General features: G+C 45.3%; 1 protein-coding gene across 1 annotated transcript in view; it reads left to right on the forward strand.

The window, feature by feature from the left end:
• The first annotated feature begins 1,688 nt into the window (after window positions 1-1,688).
• sdk2b (sidekick cell adhesion molecule 2b) overlaps window positions 1,689-21,414 on the forward strand; it is a 656,366-nt gene continuing 636,640 nt past the window's right edge. The window contains exon 1 of the mRNA XM_055654146.1: window positions 1,689-1,896. Within this exon, the coding sequence (XP_055510121.1) occupies window positions 1,830-1,896 (67 nt within the window). The 5' untranslated portion in view covers window positions 1,689-1,829. The remainder of the gene's footprint in view (window positions 1,897-21,414) is intronic.

The following is a 21,414-nucleotide window of genomic DNA, read 5'->3' on the forward strand; positions in this document are numbered from 1 at the left end:
ACATTTTGACATAAATATGGATAGGAAGGGTTCCATAGGATTATGGGCCAAATGCAGGCAAATGGGACTCGCCCATAATGTCAACTTGTCGGCTTGGGGAGGATGGACCGAAGGGCTTGTGTTTGTGATGAACAGCTCTATGACTTTAATCAAACAGCAGTGTCTCTTAAGAACAGTATGTCAGAGGTTGAGTGGAGACTTGATAGAAGTACATACAATTATGAGAAGCATAGATAGGGTGGAAGGTCAGAACCTTTTTCCAAGGATGGAAATATCCAACACTAGAGGGCATAGCTATAAGGTGTGAACGGGGAATATAATGGAGATGTGCGGGGCAATGTTTTTACACAGAGGTTGGCGGGGGCCTGGAATGTATTGTCTGGGGTGGTGGTGGAGGCAGATAGGATAGTGGCATTTAACAAGCTATTTTATAGACACATGGACGTGCAGGGAATGGAGGGATATGGATCACTTGCAAGCAGGGGAGGTTCATCTGAGCATCGTGCTCGGGCACAAACAATGTGGGCTGAAGGGGCCGTTCTATATTCACAAATCTGGTTCTTTACACGCAATGGCCATGGAAATTGACAACCACTTCAATGGACACGTGCGATGATACCCTGTTGAACAATGTGACACGCGTCTTTTGACAATGCCTTTATTTATGAAAATCCTGCAGGAAAAAATAACTGTTGTTGCCAATCTGAAACTCTGTAGCCCCTAACGGCTTCATCCCCATTGACAACATTGTTTTTAATAATGCGATCTTTCTGTTGGGCAGTTTCTGGAAACGCACCTCTGGCGCTATCGGGCACTGCCACACGGACTGTCCCGACTCCCCCGCCCGGTCTGTGTAGGTGCAGTAACGCCAAGTATTGCTGTTGGTGCTAGATCGCCCCTCGCCCGGTCCCGACCCGCTCCCCGCTGGCCCCGCACTCCGCTCCCACTCCCACTCCCCGCCGGTTCCGCACTCGCTCCAAGTCGGCACAGCACAGGTAACTACAGAACCGCTGGAGGGAGACCCGGCAGCTCGGGCAGCACCAGCGGGCAGCGACCCCACACCTGCCCTCCTTCTAGCCCCCAACCACTCTCCCACCCCCAACCCATCCCCCCCCCTCCCCACCACCACCACCAAGCCCATCTATCCCACCCCCTGCCCATCGCTCTCACCCACCCCACACACGCTGCTGCCCGACCCGCAGCGCCGCTCCAGCTGTTGCCCCGGGTTCCAACATCTGCAGTCTCCGCCAACCCGAGCAGCAGCGCACTCGCCCGCCCGTGCACTCGCGCCCGATCTCTTCCCCGCCACCTGTGGCTGGGCGCGTGCACGCCCCCCCCCCCCCCCCCCCCCCCCCTTCCCCTTCCCTTCTCACTCATCATCAACCTCTCGTGCCCGCGCATCCCCCCCTCCTCGTGCACCGCAGCCATCCAGGGACCGGAGCCGCGGAAACTTTCTCCCTGCCCGAGCCCCGGGCACAACATCTGCCGGCCGGTGCCGGTGCCGCGCCCGCGCTCCCGCCGCCTCCTCCACACTAAGTCAGCGGCCGGCGACGGAGAGAAGCGGGGTCCGCCCCCCCAGCCCGGGGTAGGAGGAGCGGGCGGAGAGAGGGGAAGTTTGGGCAAGTTTGATGTGGATTGTTTGAGCGGGGCGGCAGGACCTGTGCACCCACCCGTCTACCTCCGCCTGTCCTTAGCGGACGCCGCCGCCGCCCGCACCCTCCCTCCCTCCCTCCCCGCTGCCCGTGCGAGGGGACGCGGCTGTCGGCGGGGACGTGCGGCTTGTGGCCGCGGGCGGGCGGGCGGGCAGGATTGTGAGCTGCGGACGGAGCATGGCGGGGAAGAGCTGCCTACTGTGGACGCTGGTGATGCTGAGCGGCGCGGCGACGCGGGCACAAGGTAGGAGCGAGGGAGGCGAGGGGATGAAGGGATGGAGGGAGGGGAGAGAGAGAGAGAGAAGAGGGGATGGAGGGAAGGTGGGCGGCGGGTCAGAGAGCCGGCAGAGCCGAGCGCCAGCCCGGCTTAAACTCACATGGGAAACATAACGTGTAGTTCAACAGTCTGTGTCGGAATGTGGGGATGAGGAGCCTGGTCCCAGCGGGAGGTTCCTGCCGCTTCCACAGAGAGGGGCCATGGGGGCGGACGGTGGAATAGGGGGAGCGGTAACGCGGGGATAGCGACCGGTATCTGCGCTCGGGGGGGGGAGCGTGGAACGGACATTGACAGGGAGTGAACGGGGGAGAGAGTCAGCCGTGAGGAACACGCTCCCAACTTATCTAGAGGTTGCTGTTCACGCTGATGCCAGGCGGTGGAAAGTCAGGACGGAAACTTGACAGCCCGAAATTAAAGATACAGCGAGAGAGTGGGACACGGGAGAGGGGGTTGGCAGTGGGAGTGGGGGGGGAGATTGGGGAGGCGGGTGGGGGTAGTGTGGAAGTGACCGGGTCAGTGACAGGTCCGCCTGCTTTCCGTTTGGATCCTGCGCATCTTTTAAACAGCGACAGATCAATGAGCTCCCCTGTGTGTGTATTAGTCGGTGCAGATTTTGGGGGCTTGTATGTGCCGGTGTTTAACGGACACTTCCCCCCTCGCCTCGCCTCTCCCACCGCTCTAACTTGTCCTTCACCGTTACTGGCGAGAGGATAGCGTGCTGACTTCTGGCAGCTTCTGCCGCCGATCAGTCATTTCCAACCAACTAAATGATCTCGCAGAGTTAAAGGGCAGTAATCAGTGTTTGCAATGTTGATTATGTAACGTTTTTGAAAATTAAATGTGATATTTTAACACGGAACGTGCGGCGCAGAAGGGGCCGGGGGTTGTGTCCATGTTCCTGCAGAGGTCCGTGGTGGGTGGTGAGCGATCCGTGGGGCGGGGGGTCCGAATGGTTGGGTCTGTGCGGTTCGTAAACCCAGCCGGCATCAATCTCCCGCTAATGCCAATCTCGATTTCCATTGTTTTCAAATGGTGGTGGGTGTGAATTGTTTTAGTGTTTCGGAGCAGGCGATTTCTGTTCAGGTGAATGTGTGCCCATTAAGAACACTTTACATTATATGAGACTTGTCTTCAGTCCGGCCACTGGGCAGATACAGCTTTTCGCCGCTGAAAGACCGCGCAGCGATGTAATGTGGATGAAATGCGGATCTGTCGTGTTAATTTAAAGCTGCGAGACGCAGACACCGAAGCGTCACAGCTGTTGCTGGTTTGCATTGCAAACTTTTCCTTGCCGACTGGCTTTGGCATAGAGGCAGGGCGAGGAACCGCCGCTCCTCACAGATTCCACAATGTGGCAACAGCACCTTTTTACAAAGTCAATGTAGAATCAACCGGCAAGTGTTTTACAAGATGCTTAATAAAGGAGCAATACTTCCAATAGACATTGAATCCATTGCCCCATGATGGGAGCCGATAACTAACAGGTGTGTGGGAACCAAGTTGGGCGTGAATGCGAAGGACGCGAGAGAGAGAACCGCTTCGCAAACGTCTGGTGACATTGAGCCTTGGGTGAGGTAGACCAGTTGGTGTCGATGTACACTGTCAAATACCTCTGTGTTCGCGGCGCCACTTCTCCGTTGACTAACGGGAAAGTGGCGCCGCGATCACAGAGGTATCTGCACAGTGTAGACAGACACAAAATGCTGGAGTGAATCAGGGACATTTCTGGATCGAAGGAATGGCTGACGTTTCGGGTCGAGACCCTTCTTGTGTTCACTCCCGGTGTATCGCCATCTCGGCCACAACTCATTTGGAACAGCTTTCTGCAGCTGCACGGCAACAACGTCCCTTGTTTGACTCGATCTTTGTGAGCAGGCTACTTTGAAATACATACATTGTGTTTGCTGCGGAAAGTTTTTGAAAGCAGTGGTGGCAGTTCTAGTCCTGTGGGGTACAGGTTTCACGTCGGCCCCCCCCCCCCCCCCCCCCCCTATAAAACCTACAGCAGGTTGCTGACACAAGGTGTCAAGTATGAACCTTTGCAGAGGTTACATGGTACTTGATGCCGCTAATTGCAGCCTTTGGTAAGTTGGAGGGTAGGTAGGGGGGTAGGGTAGGAGGAGGGGGGGTGATAGCTGTAATAATACCCCCGCATTTCTGGTAGCTGTACCCGACAACACGACAAAAAATGTCAAGTCATGTCAAGTCTTCAGTTTTAACTGCGTGGCTGCACGAACAGCAAATTGCTTCACATAAAATGTGCCTGTAGCTGCATCAAAATGCATCGTCAACCGAATAAACAAATGAAGGCGAGGGCTTTGGAACTAACCTAGCGCCGGACAAAGTTTAAATCATAACATTGCATTTAAATACTTTACATAATCCTACTGTTTCTGGGAATGTCTAATAGTCGAATAAGATTTTAACTAATTTTATCTTATTTTTGACTAAATCACTTGGAAGAGTTCGCCAGTGGAAATGGGTTTCCCCAATGACGAACATAACCAATGGGTGTTTGCCCGCAGAGATGATTGTGCTTCGTGGACAGCTGATACCTGGGCTAGAAATAACGGTGACGCAGTGTTAGAGATGCTGTCTCACAGCGCCAGAGATCCGGGTTCGATCCTGACTGCTGTCTGCAGGAAGTTTGTACCCTCTCCCCGTGAACCGCATGGGTTTTATCTGGGTGCTCCGGTTTCCTCCCACACTTCAAAGAGGCACATGTTTGTAGGCTAATTGGCTTGGTATAATTCTCCCCAGTGTGTGCAGTACAGTGCCAGTGTGCGGGAATCGCTTTTCGGCGCGGTCTCGGTGCTGCTCTCTCCAAACTAAAATGGAATATCTTTATAAAATGAAATGGGATTATAAAACGGGATATTCAGTCTGAAAAAAAGGGTCTCGACCCGAAAGGTCACCTATTCATTTCCAATACAATACAATACAATACAAGATTATTGTAATTTGAGCCCCAGCGAGACTCAAACGAAATTGTGTTTACACAGCCATACAAACAAAGACAATGTCCTACAGACATACACACAATTAAATTCACACAAACATCCATCACAGTGAACCCACTGTGATGGAAGGCAAAGTCTTTTCTCGCCCCTGCTCTCAATTTCTCTCCTGATGTCCAAGCCCCAGGCGGGTGATGATAAGTCCCACGGCCATTTTAGGCCGCGTGGGGCGATTTACGGCCCCGCTCCTGGTCTGAAAGTACAAGGTTGGAACCCCACGGGCGATGGTGAGTCCCACGGCCATGAAGCCGCCCGCGCAGGGTGATGTACGGTCCCGGTCCGGGTCGTTCCAACCCCGCGACATGGGCTGGAGAAGTCGCGTTGCGGGAGCTCCGGGAAGCGGTCTCTCTCCCCCCGGACCCGCGAGCTCCCGATGTCCCAGTTCACCGGACCTGCGGCTGCGTTGCTGGAGCCTCCGAGCCCCAGGAGTTGAGTCGCAGCAGCGAGTCAGAGCCAGTAATGAACTGGGCATTGTTCACAACATTTTGCAGTCTTTTCCACTCCTGGACGTTCAAGTTGCCGAACCAGGCCATGATGCAACCAGTCAATATGCTCTCTACTATACACCTGTAGAAGTTCAAGAGAATCCTCTTTGACATACCGAATCTTCTCAGGATGTAGAGGTGTTGATGCGCTTTATTTATAATTGCTTCACTGTGCTGGGTCCAGGAAAGATATGTCACCATGATATAAACAGGATTGTGGGTCCTCATCCTTCCTCTTCCAAAGTCCACAATCGGGACGCTTTGCTGAGATATCGAGCTATCATGTCCACAGTGTATTGATCATCTGCAGTGGTGAAATGATTTTCACACGTATGATAATGAAAGATATATTAAATAACACAGATACTGGAAAGCTGCAATGAAATTCAGGAAACGCACAACAGGTCAGGCAGCATCTGTGGAAATAGAAGCACAGATTTCATGTCTGAGTCACTTCTTTCCCAGGAGAATGCAGATGTGAAGGAAATGGCGTTCCGAATATATCACATACGAGAAATACAGGCTCGGTCGAAAGTGCATTTTGAGGATTGGAGAGGTTTTCCTTGCATTTGTTCTGCTAAACAATCATCTGTTAATTATCCATTAATATCTGTTAACTTTCACAGACCACAACATGTCCTTTTTGTTGAGAGCATGTCTTCGTCATATATTTTTTATCTTGCCTTATTTTTCCACATTTTAGCATTGATGTCTATCTCAATTTTTCATCTCTGACCTTCCAATTACAATGAGCCTGGGGACATATACGGCTCTGATGTGATGACAGCCACAATTTAGGGAAGAAAATTTGTCAGAATGAATGCCCGGTGAGCCTGGTGCAGCTCTGCTGGTGGATCATTGCTTTACAAGTCAAAAAATCAGAGCAAACCACCTGCTTCTCGAACCTGGCAGTATCTCTTGCATCCACCTTTGAAGATGTTTGGATTTAAAACAAAGTTTGGCATATAGTAACAGTCAGAAAAAATAATGCAGAATTAATCAGTTGCAGTGCAGCTTTACCCTGAGAGCCTTTAAATGAATGAAGTTAGTATGCAGGAATTTCTGGGAAAATGTTTTTCTCTGCACAGAATTGTTCTGTGGGAGGCAACTTCCCTTAGTTTTTCAGTTACTTTGTTTGGTTCTATTTCTGTCTAGTGCCCTTTCCTCTGGAGCAAAACTGGAAGGGTATCCTTCTTCCAGGTTTCTGCAGTGTTTTGAAAACGTCTCTTTGCACGATTGCTAATCTTGCTGGAAACTCCTTGAATTTTCCAGAATGAAATATCCCCCTGAACATTCCAGAAGAGACCAAGGCGATGATTGTTGAAGGGAAATCCGAGGGTCCATGAACCTGTCTTCATGGGCAGGATGGTGGTGGAGATCGTCAACTGCTTTCAAGTTCCTGGGCGAGTACATCTCTGAGGATCTATACTGGGCTCAGCGCATTGATGCAATCTCAAATGCCTCTACGTCCGCATTCCGAGGAGAATCAGCATATTGTTCAATGTTCAATCTATGTGTAGAAAGATCGGAAGAATGGTTTCGACCCGAAATGTTACCCATTCCTTCTCTTCAGAGATGCTGTCTGTCCTGCCGAGCGACTCTGGCATGTTGTGTCTATCTTTGATTTAAACCAGCATCTGCAGTTCCTTCCTACTCACTCAATCAAACCTCTATAGGTATAAGGTAGAGAGCATACTGATTAGTTGCATCACTGCTTGGTCTGCAAATTCCAATACCCAACAATGAAGGAGATCACAGGAAGTAGTGGATGATGCTGAGCATATCAGACCTGACGAAGTGTCCCGACCCGAAAAGTCACCCACCCTTTTTCTCCAGAGACGATGCTTGACCTGCTGAGTTACTCCAGCACTTTGTGTTTATCTTTGATATAAACCGGCAACTGTAATTCCTTCCTGCACATAGGCATTGACCCCCAACCCCCCCCAAACCATCAGAAGGACCTATAAGAAGTGTAACCTCAAGAAGGCAGCCAGGTTCACATAAGACCCACATTCTTGTCTCGCTGTTACAATTGGGAAGGTGAAACAGGAGCATGAGAACCATTACTGATTCAAAGCGACCAAACGTCAGGCCCTTGAACCACCCTAACCACAACCCTATATCAGCAACAAATTATGATGGTCTTTTTTATTAGGTGACACAAATTACTTTCGCTTGAACTATTATGATCTGGTTACCTCGCAAACCAGATAAACAATATTTTCTATCATTGTTTATTTGTATGTTGTGTCAATACATTAATGAGCTGTACAGCTGCAGCAAGTAAGAATTTAGTTGTTCCATTTCTGGTGCATATGACAATTAAACACTCTTGACTACTAGTGACGTTGAAGATTAACGTTCCTTGTTCTCCAGCACACTTGAAAAGTAACGTTTGGACTGCACTATTAGTAAACTAATTTCCAGATGGAACACTTTTCTGAGAACATCCAGGAACCTATTGGTCAGAAAACAAGTTGGAGGAACTCAAGATGTTGGGGTTTGATAACGTTAATCACCAAGGATGCATTGCGCCTGTAGTTGATGATCAGGCATTGCTGAACAGTGTGAAATGCTTTCTGTATTGCACCAGACGGAGGTTGTTTTCAACATCCAGTTTATGCTATGTCACAGAACGTTCTCAGTCCCTCATTAACTTCCCTGCCACCTATTCATCTCTCACTCCCACCAACTCTCCCGAGGTTCTACTACTAGATCTGTATTTGATGGAGAAAGTAATATAATCTTGTGCTGAAACAGATTGCAGAGAGTTCTCTGCCCAGTCGATTTTATTAACTTTTGTGCAAGTATAATTGACAGATTTTCCAATAAGCAACCCACCTGCTTGTTTTGGGTATGTGGGAGTTGGTGGGGGGGGGGATGGTTACACAGTGGGGTCCTTCTGTCGCGTGACATTATGCTAGATATTTGCTACCTTGGGTTCATCCCAGGAAGCCGCACTGGTGGGCTGCTTCCCAGTCGTATCATTCTCTGCAGACATGAGTATGTGGAGAGGAACATTGGTCAATGCTTTTCGCACCGAGGTAAATAATACTGAAATAAGCCAGTTTGAACCAATATGTCATTTTCAACAGTTACAACTATGTAAGCTCCGTCCCAACCTTTGCCATCAAACTCTTAAATATAACATTATAGTCCTCTCTCAAAGCACTGATGAGCACTCTGAAAAGAATTTAAAAAAAACATTAGGGTAACAGGTTCCATGGGAACTCTTTCCGAATTGTTCATTGAACTTGACATTAATGTCTGATGCCAACAGAAAAGTGAATTTGCAAAGTTAGTGGCTTCTATTGCTTGTAGTTTTAGGCCTAAGTCTTTAGAATTATATCAATACCCTACAAATGGATACAAATGCTGGTTTGTCAATTTCCCATTTGTGGAGTGAACAGCGATTTTCTGTAAATGTGTTCTTGCAGTCAAGGTGTAAGTGGTGAGATGCAATATGTTGCCTGTTGCCTTGAGGACATGAAAAATCATTCACGTGATTGAAACTGGAGACATGTTGAGTAAAAGTAGCATCTTCTGTTCGTTATTGGGCATCGGAAAACCGGTGGAATTGCAGTTTCACTATTTGTTATAATGAGATTCAAACTAATATCCTCCGAGTGACAATTTCATTCCCTCAACTTTAAATGTAAAATAGAGCATGGGCTTAAAAATGTTCTTGAAGGTAATCAACTTCTTAAAGTTATTTAAAATCCCAGTTGGTAACAGGTGATTCAATATGCAGTTTGGGACAGTAGACTGTTGACTTCATAGCATCAGAACTGTTTTTAATCAATTCAATAATTAATAGTAAATTTGACTTCAAAAGCATGTGGCTGGCACAACATCAACAAAACCAATGTAGAATGTAAAATTAGCATTTGCTGTCTCTTCTGTTTTATGCGATCTTCCATTTTCTGTGTAAGTCTGCAGTAAACTCCACGGTCTACCTCCCCATTGTACCTGCAGTGCATTCATTTTGTGTGATCTTGTTTATTCTGCTAGATCTCCAGAGAGACCCCTAGCTCTGCTTTGGAACTATTAGTGTGCTTGTTTTCACCTTAGTGATTTTCCTGGAGAAAATCATGGAAATGTAAAATAAACATTCAAAGGTTTGAGGGCTCTTTGGTAACTGGGAGAGATTTTCACAGGAGTGTTTTGGAAAACAAAGTGGATGTGGCAACCGTGTTTCACATTATTCAACAAAGAAATATCTCATATTTGAAATAAACTTGATGATAAAAGGAATTCAGTTGCTGTTTCCATATTAATTGATGTTCAGAGGATGGATGTGGGAAATACCACATTTCCAAATTAAATTTATATATTTCCAAAGTAAATATATTAAAACACTTGCCAACATTTATCGAGCAGCTGCAAATAAATATAAATCTAGCAATGCAATTTTTAAACTGAGATTTATTATTTATGAGACACTTTAGAGAAATGCACCCTTTATACTTAAGAACAGTGGAAGAAAAGACAGAATGTTTTAAATTTGCATCACCTGTTTTCACGACCTATACTGCTAAATGGCATGAAACAGCTTTTATATTTGATAGTTTCCAACAATTGTAGTATAACAGCAAAATTAGATTTAATGGATTTGTGGAGAATTTCTGAGTAAGCGGGAATTTTCCAGGTTTAGTGTCTTCACCGGTAGGACTTGGACTCTGGGATGTTTGCCGTTCTGGAAGTGAGTGAGGTGAGGGCCACTGTAACAAAGCAGAGGAGAAATAGATGCCAAAGAGGAAGGAACGGTGTAGTTAGGACATTTTGAGGAGAGGTGGCTGAAGAGTGGAGTTCTGGCAAAAGACGGATTGTGTATCATTAACGGAAGCATGGGCGAGGAAGAGACAAGATTCCTAGAGTCACAGAACTGTACAGCACAGAAACAGGCCCATCAGCCCACCTGGTCCATGCCAACCTAGTTAGCATACTAGGTTAGTCGCATTTAAAATGATCAGCATATATAGGGATGGGTAGTCTCTTTCCTGAGCAGAGAGCCTAGAACTAAGAGGTTTGAGTTGAGAGGGGAGAATTGAGAGGCAAGTGGTAATTATATGGAACAAGATGCCAGAGAAGGTGGATGAGGCAGATACAATTACAACATATAAGAGGTATTTGGTAAGTACTTGGATAGAAAAGGAGTAGAATGCTGGGAAATGGAAGTTGCATATAAAGGTATCAATGTCAGTATGGACCATATGGGCAGAAGGACCATTTTCACGACTGATTCCATGAGAAAATAAAGATAAGGCTCTAATTAAAATAAAATAAAATAATAATCTTGGAAAGTTGAAGGTTTGTATAAACACTCTGTCAACGTATCCCAGGTTTAGTGTAGCATTGCTACATACAGTGTAAATGTATATGACAATATCACACTTTCACTTATCCCTTGAAAATCTTCCCACTATCATTGCATTCTCATTGAGTGAGATTGCCCAGGTAAGGTTGACCCGCAAACAATTCTTCTATGGTCATCTCTGGTGACCTGGGTAAAATCTGCATGAAGTTGCTCGGATAGTGTAACTGGAGGGCTGGTATCTCCATGCCACCTGCCAGCATTAAACCCCATTTCCAAGACAGTTACTAAAGCAGTGAACTCTCAAACCACCAGTGAAGTGTTCAATGGAGTGCTTTATTAACAGCATAATTGCTTAAACTTTATCTTAGTTTCTGACCCAATTCTGTTAGTGGATCTGAAAGGAAATTTCACTGGAGGCTTGGTGTTGAAATCCAATCAGATTATTTAATAATTAAGGCTGAAAACACTGATTCATGCATCCACTGCAGCTTGATGTGCATAATGATAGTAACTCAATGATTGAAATTAAACAACAAAGTCAGATATTGAGAAAGAATATTTAAACTCAATGTCTCTGTTGAGTAGGTATTTGTTGTTATAGTCGAAGCTGCATTGTTGTACTGTGTGTTGTGGGAATACTCTAGATCCGTGAAGATACATTTTTTTTCCAGTACTGTAATTTGTGACTGTTTTTTGGTAGAGCAGTTGCCATATCAATCCTAATAGAATGCTTTCACTGGTCATCTGTAGACATTTGTAAGTCTTTGGAGTCATATTTCCTTAGCCATCTGAGAGTATAGAAGCACAATGATCCTCTTCACTTCAGTGGTGCAGACCGGGGTGTGTCCTCCACCCTGTTTCCTGAAGTCCATCACCAGCTTGTTCATCTTGCTGACATTGAGGGAGCGGCTGAAGCCTTGACATCATGTTACTAAGCACTCTCTTTCTTTCCAGTACTCCGTCACATTATTGTTTGAGATCCGCTCATCACAGTGGTGTCATCTGCAAATGTGGAAGTGAGGTTGGAGCAGAATTTAGGACGCATGGATGCACATGTATTGAGAGTATAATAAGGGGCTAAGAATGCAACCTTGTGGCACAATGGAGTTGAGAATTATCAGGGAGGATGGTTTGTCACCTCGCCTCACTAATTGTGGTCGTTGGGTCAGGAAGTCAAGGATCCAGTTGCAGATATGCTAAGCTTGGTTGAAATGATGATATTGATTATAGCACAGCTTGAATAAATAGTAGTGTGATGTAGGAGTCCTTGTTGTTCCAGGAATGAGTGTAAGGCCAGAGAAATGGTGGCATCAGTGGACCTGTGGTGAAGGGAGGTGAATTGCTGTGGATGAAGGCTGTCCGGAAAGCAGGAGTTAATTATGCCATGACCAGCTGGGAGTGGGGAGACATTAAATATGTCCCAGAATACTCCTATCATCTGGTCCAGGCCGGTTCTGAGGACACAGCCAGGGTCTCCATCGGGGCTGAGTGCTTTCTCGGGAAGGTCAATCTAATGTCTACTATAGTGACCCTGGGTACAGGCGCACCCAAGACTGTCATGGTCATTTCTCTGACCTTTTGGTCAAAATGAGCATCTTTAGTTGTGTAGCAGTGATTGAGGAAGTTTGGGCATCTGGTGGGAATGTGTTCATATATTTTGGTAGCGTACTCTTGAGGTTGTCGTGATTGATGATGAACAATGTCGCAAGGTATTTTGCAGACTATTAGTAGCGATGTACAATACATCTTATGTAAGCTTCATGTTTGCATGGGGTGGGATGTGAACTGCCAAAGTCAATTTTCACAACAGGTAGTAGGGAAGACACTTCTCCATTAGCTGTTCCAGGTCCAGCCTTTTACTGGTGTTTTGTTATCAGTGCTGTATACGTACTGTGCACTCTGAACTTCACATGAAATTTCTTTGCATCCTCGTGTATGACCAACAATTAATCAGAATCTGGGTTTTTTAATGGATTTTTTTTCCTCTAGTTGGAAGGAAGTATGTTCGAATGAAATAAGCATTATTTAGTTTGCAATATTTTGTTCCATAATGAGAATTCCAAAATACTTGTGTACATTTTTAATGAAAAATATTTCTTTATCTCAAATGAAAGTTAAATTATATCAAGTATTCATGATAGACTTTAACGTTTACAATGCACAGCTTAAGATCCGACAGCTTTGAATAAAGCTTAGTAAGGAGGATCCCTGGGCAGAGGAGTAATTTTTGGCGCTGCGTTTGTGAAGTGACCATCACTGTTGGGGTGAATAGCTTTTTTTGGCTTATTAGAATTGCATGCCACCATGAAATATGATGGGCAAATTACTCCGGTTTTTGCAACTTCAAGTTAGCAGCTGTTCTGAGGTGCAGTGTGCTGCACTTTCCCCTAATTGCTGACTTCACAAATATTGTGGCACCTTTCCGTTTTCCATTTCCGGAGCAGCAAATTTAAATTGCCTCTTCAGCAATTGAACTATCTTTGCAATGCTGTCTGGAGTTTTAGCAGTCAGAAGGTAGGCCATTGCTTTCCCTTAGATGATCAAGTTCAAGATTCAAGATTCAAGAGAGTTTATTGTCATGTGTCCCAGATAGGACAATGAAATTCTTGCTTTGCTTCAGCACAACAGTATATAGTAGGCATAAATAAATACAGAACAGATCAGTGTATATATATATCACATAAATAAGCAGAGAAAGTGCAATGGGCTATTAATGTTCAGAATTTTGTTTGAGTTGAGTTTAATAGCCTGATGGTTGTGGGGAAGTAGCTATTCCTGAACTTGGATGTTGCAGATTTCAGGCTCCTGTACATTCTACCTGAAGGCAGCAGGGAGATGAGTCAGTGGTTTAAGAAGAAACTGCAGATGCTGGAAAATCGAAGGTAGACAAAAGTGCTGGAGAAACACAGTGGGTGCAGCAGCATCTATGGAGCGAAGGAAATAGGCAATGTTTCGGCCCGAAACCCTTCTTCAGACTGATCAGACTGATGAGTGAGTGACTAGGATGGTGTGGATCCTTGATGATGCTCGCAGCGACTGCGATAGATCCCCTCGATGGTAGGGAGGTCAGAGTCGATGATGGTCTGGGCAGTGTTTACAACTTTTTGCAGTCTTTTCCGCTCATGGGCACTCAAGTTGCCGAACCAAGCCACGATGCAACCGGTCAGCATACTCTCTACTGTGCACCTGTAGAAGTTCAAGAGAGTCCATCTTGACATACCGACTCTCCATAATCTTCTCAGGAAATTGAGGCCCTGATGTGCTTTCTTTATAATTGCATCAGTGTTCTCGGACCAGGAGAGATCTTCAGAGATATGCACGGCCAGGAATTTGAAGCTCTTGACCCTCTCCACCATCGACCCATTGATATAAACGGGACTATGGGTCCCCATCCTACCCCTTCCAAAGTCCACAATCAGTTCCTTGGTTTTGCTGGTGTTGAGAGCAAGGTTATTGTGCTGGCACCATTTTGTCAAACGATCAATCTCACTTCTGTACTCTGACTCATCTTCATCAGCGATACGTCCCACAACAGTTGTGTCGTCAGTGAACTTGATGATGTAGTTCGCACTATGACCAGCTACGTAGTCATGAGTATAGAGTGAGTACAGCAGGGGGCTGAGCACGCAGCCTTGAGGTGCTCCCGTGCTGATTGTTATCGAGGCTGACACATTTCCACCAATATGGACAGACTGTAGTCTGTGAATGAAGAAGTCGAGGATCTAATTGCAGAGCGATGCGCAGAGACCCAGTTCTGAGAGTTTGGTAACCTGCTTGGAGGGGATGATTGTATTACATGCCGAGCTGTAATCGATGAATAACAGCCTGACATATGAGTTTTTGTTGTCTAAGGGGTCCAGAGCGGAGTGGAGAGCCAGCAAGATCGCATCCACTGTTGATCTGTTGTGGCGGTAAGCGAACTGCAGTGGGTCCAGGTTTTTGTCGAGGTATGTTGATTTGCGCCATGATCAACCTCTCAAAGCACTTCATCACCACCGACGTTAGTGCCACTGGTCAATAGTCATTGAGGCACGTCACCTTGCTCTTCTTGGGCACCGGTATAATTGATGCCCTTTTTTGGTACGATGTAGCATGCATCTGTGCAACAATACAAAATTGTTATTCAAATTCAAGGCAAATGCGATATTGCGATATAGTGATTTTATTCAGACTGGTGAATAGTGTTGCTATAAAGCACTTGGCCTTTACCCTTATAATGAAGGCTCCATCTTTTCTCTTTTACTACAAGTAGCATTTTATGCATCAATACTAAAATGCCATGGCCAGCAATCAGTTTTAATTGTGCAGCTGTGACTATGATGTGACCTTCAGGAATATAATAAATTGCTTGTATACCAGATTTAATTTATTTCATAAACCCTGCATTACTTGCAGTATTACTTGCAGTATAACTTGAATTGTTCATCCCTTTAGCTGTTAAAACATTGAGACAAGAAATATTGGAGTGGAGGCAGCTGAGGACACTTTCTTTATTTGATTAGTTGCAAGTGTTTAATGTTATATTGCAAAATTCTTTTGTTTCTTTGCTGTGGGCCAATCCCGTTGATTGGATTTTGATTGATTTTGACAAACTGGTGCATTTTGCGTTTTACCTATCACCCCTTGAGCCATGCAATGATGGTAAGGGATGCAGCATGCAAACTGGCTCTTCGGCCCATCGAGTCCATGGTATTTCAGTAAATAAGAAAATTCATTCAAAGACACATTGGTTAAAAAAAGATTTTAATCAGTGTGACCTTGATGCCTGGGCAGATGTTCACCAAGTTATGGGGCCATGTTGGTTAAACTTGCAGCATTCTGTTTGCCAGCATAAAATCATACAATATGACAACTATTTGTAGCACAGTTGCCAGGTGCTCACTCCGTTCTCCCCAGTTGTTCCTTTAAGACTGGTAATTCTGAGTGGAGCCATTGCCAGTTCCTTATACAATGGACATTTTTGTTATTGCCTACTTGGGAACAGAGGCAAGAATAAAACCAACACATCTCCAACGTAATACAGTCGCTGTCAGCAACCCCCACACCTGCACCCCGTGCCTCTGTGACTCTGTGAATGAGAGTAGGTGCATGGGGATTCCTGCGACTTCCCCTCCCAGTCTCTTACCTCAGGACATGAGGATGTGTCACTGTTCTTTAATCAGAGCTTGACCCAGATCCAGGCGTCTGCCTGAGCAGCATGGGGCACCTTTACCAGATGGATGTAGTGGTTCGGGAAGCTCTCTCACTCTCTCGCTCACCACTCCCTTCTCTGGTATCCTCGCCAACAATGTCCATACCCTCTAAAATGGTTCCTTTATGGAAATGTAAAGTGTGCTGTCACTGCAAGCAACTTTCCCCTAAATTCTTCTTCAACAAAAGGTCTATAGTGGGGCACGGACAGCTTTTAAGAAAGTTTTTTTTACGTGTGTAACCTAAGAAAGTGACTATTTTCCAATATGTCATTGACAATTCTTACCGCATCTGCTTGACATTTGTTTCCTGTTCCTGGAATTATGGCATTGTGAATACAACTTGCAATTTTTTAGCTGGATTAGTAATGTAAACTAATTAGCAAGGAGGGGTGGAGGTGGTTGACTAAATGCAAGGTTTTTTAAGTGAGTTTAAGACAGTGAACATGGGTTAGAGGATGCGCAAGACTTGGTGAACATTAAATAAAAGGCGGCAGAGTCTTGGATGAGCTCAAAGTTTGGGAAAAGGGTCAACAGAGGAAAGAACTGGAATTGCATAATCTGTCCCAGAGTTCTGGAGAATGAGAAAGGACCACCTTGAAATGTATAAAGTCCTGATGGAACTGGACAGAGGAAAACCAGGAAAGATGGTCTAATCCTACTCCTCATTTCAATGTTGCCACAACTGAGGACTTTGACAATGTCAGAACAGCCATATTTCAGGTTGAAACGTGTAAATAGTGTGAAACAAAGCTGAAATGGTTGGCAAAAAGCAGCGTGTGTGGACAGAAAAAATTATGGTGACGCCTTCTGCGTTGGTTCTGACAAAATTCATGTCCACGCAATATTATTGTCTCCAGAGATGGTGGCTAATCAGTTGAATACCCCCAACAATTTTATTTTTATTTCAGAGCACTTTATATTAGAAAATACCGCTCACGGACATCTGTCTCACTCTCCAGTCCAGGGGCAGGAGGGGATTATCTGGATTTAGGACATACTGATTTAATTAAAAATTAAAATGCTTATGGAGGGATAAGAGTCAGGCCAGTATCGTCAAAACAAATCCTTTGAACTCGGATGACAACTGCAATATGGATGGTCTGGACTTTTCTAATTACTGGATCATGAACACGTACAAATGAAATTAATTCTCAGAGTTGCTACCGAGACCTGAATACTCTGCTTTATAGCAGTGCACAGTTTTAGGTATTACTGTATTTATGGCAGTGCAAGGCATATATTTGGAGTTTAACATCAATAAATTTCAACATTTGAAATTTGCCGTGTCATTTTACAAATTATGTATAGTCCATCGTACCAGCTGAATTGTTCAATTTCCAAATCATGTGAACTCTGGGCCATTCTGAACTAAACCTGTTTAAGGGACAAGAGTTTTTATTGTCATGTGTACCAAAATAGAACAATGAAATTCTTACTTGCGTACATTTTTGTAAACATAGTACTCAATAGGCAATATTATAAACAGACATTAAAAAAAGTTCAATAAACAAAACACAATAAAATGCAAAAAGCAAAACAAAGCCCAAAGCCCCGTGCAACCAAAGCAGTTTCTAGTTCAAAGTTGAGATGAAGTTCAGTTGGTTGTTGGGAAGATTAACACATTCTTAGCACAAAGAACATCTGACTGCTCTTAAGGCAATGGCAGGCAGTTTCATTTTTATCTACTGCTTAGAGAATGAAGCAGTCAACTTGCAGTAAAAGCTGAACAATATTCATGCACATGCTGGTAAGTGGTAAATAACATTTTGTGACAAAAGTGAGTTTAACCACATCCACCCTGATGTCCAATGGCTTCCTTATCACCAAGTCTCCCACCATCAATTGTAAAACAAGCTACAAAGTACAAGCAGGGCAGGTAAAAGACCAGGCATTTGTGGTAGTGCTTGCAATTTGGCCACTTGTAAGACACGTTGAGAGTACAGTTAAATGATGTTTATTTGCCTGCATGAGCACAGTTTCAACAACACAAAAAAAAGTGAGTTTTATAATGAACTTGCATGCGTGGCGACCCATGCATCACCTTGAATATTTATTTCCTCTGCCACCAATGTGTCCTGGCATAAGTCAGTGCTACCTACAATTACAGCACTTCTCCAACCCAAAACCCATGCTATCAAAGAGGGCAACATCAGCAGAGCCCGTACAAGTTGCTCATGGTTTCAATCTGTAAATAAATTGCACCTCCTTCATTGTCACATTATTTATTTATTATTTATTTATTAGATCCTTTAATAATACTTTACAGGAAATTACAGTGCCACAACAGCTTCAAGACACACAGAAAGGTTGAACAAGTTAGGGCTTTATTCTTTGGAGCGCAGAAGGTTAAGGGGGGACTTGATAGAGGTTTTTAAAATGATGAGAGGGATAGACAGAGTTGACGTGGAAAAGCTTTTCCCACTGAGAGTAGGGAAGATTCAAACAAGGGGACATGACTTGAGAATTAAGGGACTGAAGTTTAGGGGTAACATGAGGGGGATCTTCTTTACTCAGAGAGTGGTAGCTGTGTGGAATGAGCTTCCAGTGAAGGTGGTGGAGGCAGGTTTGTTTTTATCATTTAAAAATAAATTGGATAGTTATATGGATGGGAAGGGAATGGAGGGTAATGGTCTGAGCGCAGGTATATGGGACTGGGGGAGATTATGTGTTCGGCACAGACTAGAAGGGTCGAGATGGCCTGTTTCCGTGCTGTAATTGTTATATGGTTATATTATAGACAGACATAACACCACACATTTCCTCAGATAGCTTCCATACTTAATGTTAAAATACAATGAATGAATACTAAAAAAATGCAAAATTATTTTTGTGCATTGTAAAACCTTATAGCAGCTGGTATACAAGACTTCCTATATCTCTCAGTTTTGCACATTGGTGCAATCAGTCTCTGACTGAAGATGCTGCTCTTGATCACCTTCAGGGCGTGGAGTGGGTGAGTGGGGTTGGTCATTATTGAACCCAGTTTGTTCAGAGTTCTGGCCTCTGCCACCTGCTGGACCGTTAGTTGCTCAGCCCCGACCACTGAGCCGGCCTTCCTGATCAGCTTGTCCAGTCTGTTTTTGTCCGCTATGCGGGCGCCTTCTCCCCAACAGGCCACAGCAAAAAACAGAGCACTGGCCACCACTGAATGGTAGACACTGCACAGTAGGGGTTGGCAGATGTTGAATGACCTTAGCCTCCTTAAGAAATACAGTTCACTTTGTCTCTTCCTGTACACCGCCTCCATATGACTCTTCCAGCCCAGCTCACTGTCAAGCTGCACACCAAGGTACCTGTGGTTGGCGACCACCTCCACCTCAGTGCCCCTGATGGTGATTGGTGTTGGTTGAGTCCTCCTCCTCCCCCTCCTGAAATCCACAACTATCTCCTTCTTTTTTGTGGTGTTGAGATGGAGGTTATTGTGTGCACTCCACTCCACAAAGTTGTTTATTCTATCTCTATACTCCTCCTCATTGCCCCCTTCGATGAGGCCGACAACAGCTGTGTCATCTGAAAATGTCTGCAAAAAGCAGCTGTTGGTGTTGTATTGGAAATCCGCTGTGTAGATGGTGAACAGGAATGGAGCCAGCACAGTTCCTTGGGGAGCCCCTGTACTGCTCAGGATGGTGCTTGAGACATTGTTCTGTAGGCGCACGTACTGTGGTCTGAGGAAAAGGTAATCCAAACACCACAGTACCATTAATGGATCCACCTTCATCTTCTCCATCTTCTCCCCTAGCAGTCGGGGCTGAATTTTGTTAAAGGCGCTTGAGAAGTCAAAGAATGTAATCCTTACAGATGCATCAGGGATGTCCAGATGTGTGTACGCCCTCTGCAGCATGTAAATGAGGGCATCATCGACACTGATGTTGGGCTGATATGCAAACTGTAAAGGATCCATTTGAGTTGACACACTAGTCCTGATGTAGGAGAGGACAAGTCTCTCAAATGTCTTCATAATATGTGAGGTGAGCGCTACTGGTCTGTAGTCATTGTGGTGAGTGGGATGGGTCTTCTTTGGGACAGGTACCAGGCAAGATGTTTTCCACAGCCTTGGGACCTTCTGTAGACGCAAGCTCAGGTTGAACAGGTGTGTTAGGATACCACACAGCTCTGAAGAGCAAGTCTTCAGTAGCCTTGGGCTGGTGTCATCGGGCCCCACTGCTTTCCCTGGCTTCAGTCTGTCCAGCATCATCTTGACCTGAGCAGTATGAAGAGTCATAGGTGGGGCTGCTGGTGGAGTAGGAGGTGGGAAGAGGGGACTCCGTGCAGGTGACATCTCAGGAGTGTTGGAGAGAGGGAGGGGAGGTGGAGAGGAAGCAGCAATGGTCAGCAGACCAGGTGGGGGAGGCTGGGATGGTGTGGGGCAGTCAAATCTGTTGAAAAATCTGTTCAGATCATCAGCCAGACTCTGTTCGCCATCAGGCAGTGTACCGCCCTTCTGCTTCATGCCCGTGATCATTCGCATTCCAGCCCATACCTGCTTCACTCCATCTTGCTGCAGCTGTCGTTCTAGTTTGAGCCTATATGCTTATTTCCCCTCCTTAATCCTCACCTTCAGTTCCTTTTGAAGTTCTTTGATTTTATTCCTGTCGCCCTCCCTGAAAGCCTTTTTCTTCTCATTTAGTAAGGCCTTCAGGCTGCTGGTAATCCATGGTTTGTTATTAGGGTAGCAACGAATTATCCTGGATGGCATGATGTCATCATAACAGAAATTGATGTAATGGGTAATGCATTCTGTTAGGCCGTCAATGTCTTCCCCATACTCCTCACAGAACACATCCCAATCTGTTGTCTCAAAACAGCACCTCAGGGCTTCATCAGCCTCACTTACTTAGAATCCTACAATTTCTCCACCCAACAACACTGAACTGGTCATTATTATTGACCAAGGAGAGGTACATTGATCAAGAACACAGAACAGTATAGCACAGGAACAGGCCCTATGGCCCACAATGTCTGTGCTGCACATGATGTCCAGTTAAACCAATCTTGGTCTCATGTGGGTAGACACAAAATGCTGGAGTAACTCAGAGGGACAGGCAGCATCTCTGGACAGAAGGAATGTGTGATGTTTCGGGGTAACGACCGTGTTTCAGACTGATGTCAGGGGAGTGGAGGGTACGGTCATTCGATTTAAACCAGCATCTGCAGTTCTTACCTGCATACTTGATGTCTTGTAGCTTCCCTGTCCCTCTCTTTTCTTCAACATATTTGTTCCCCCTCAGTCTTCATTTATAGGATGTGGGGATTGCTGGTGAGCCGAGCAATAATTGCCCATCTCTAACCAAAAAACAAATGTGAACATTAATGAAATTTGTGAATAATTAAGCTGCTTGCTTTAAACATGTGCACATGTATGTATGGCAGTAACTTGGAGACTTCTATGTGAAGATAGCAGTGTATTTGAAGCTCCTGCTCTGTGGACTTGTATTTGAACTCTGCTCTGTTCTAAATGACGTACATTGTTTTGG

Source organism: Leucoraja erinacea, chromosome 23, assembly GCF_028641065.1.
Source record: "Leucoraja erinacea ecotype New England chromosome 23, Leri_hhj_1, whole genome shotgun sequence".
Lineage (NCBI taxonomy): Eukaryota > Metazoa > Chordata > Chondrichthyes > Rajiformes > Rajidae > Leucoraja > Leucoraja erinaceus.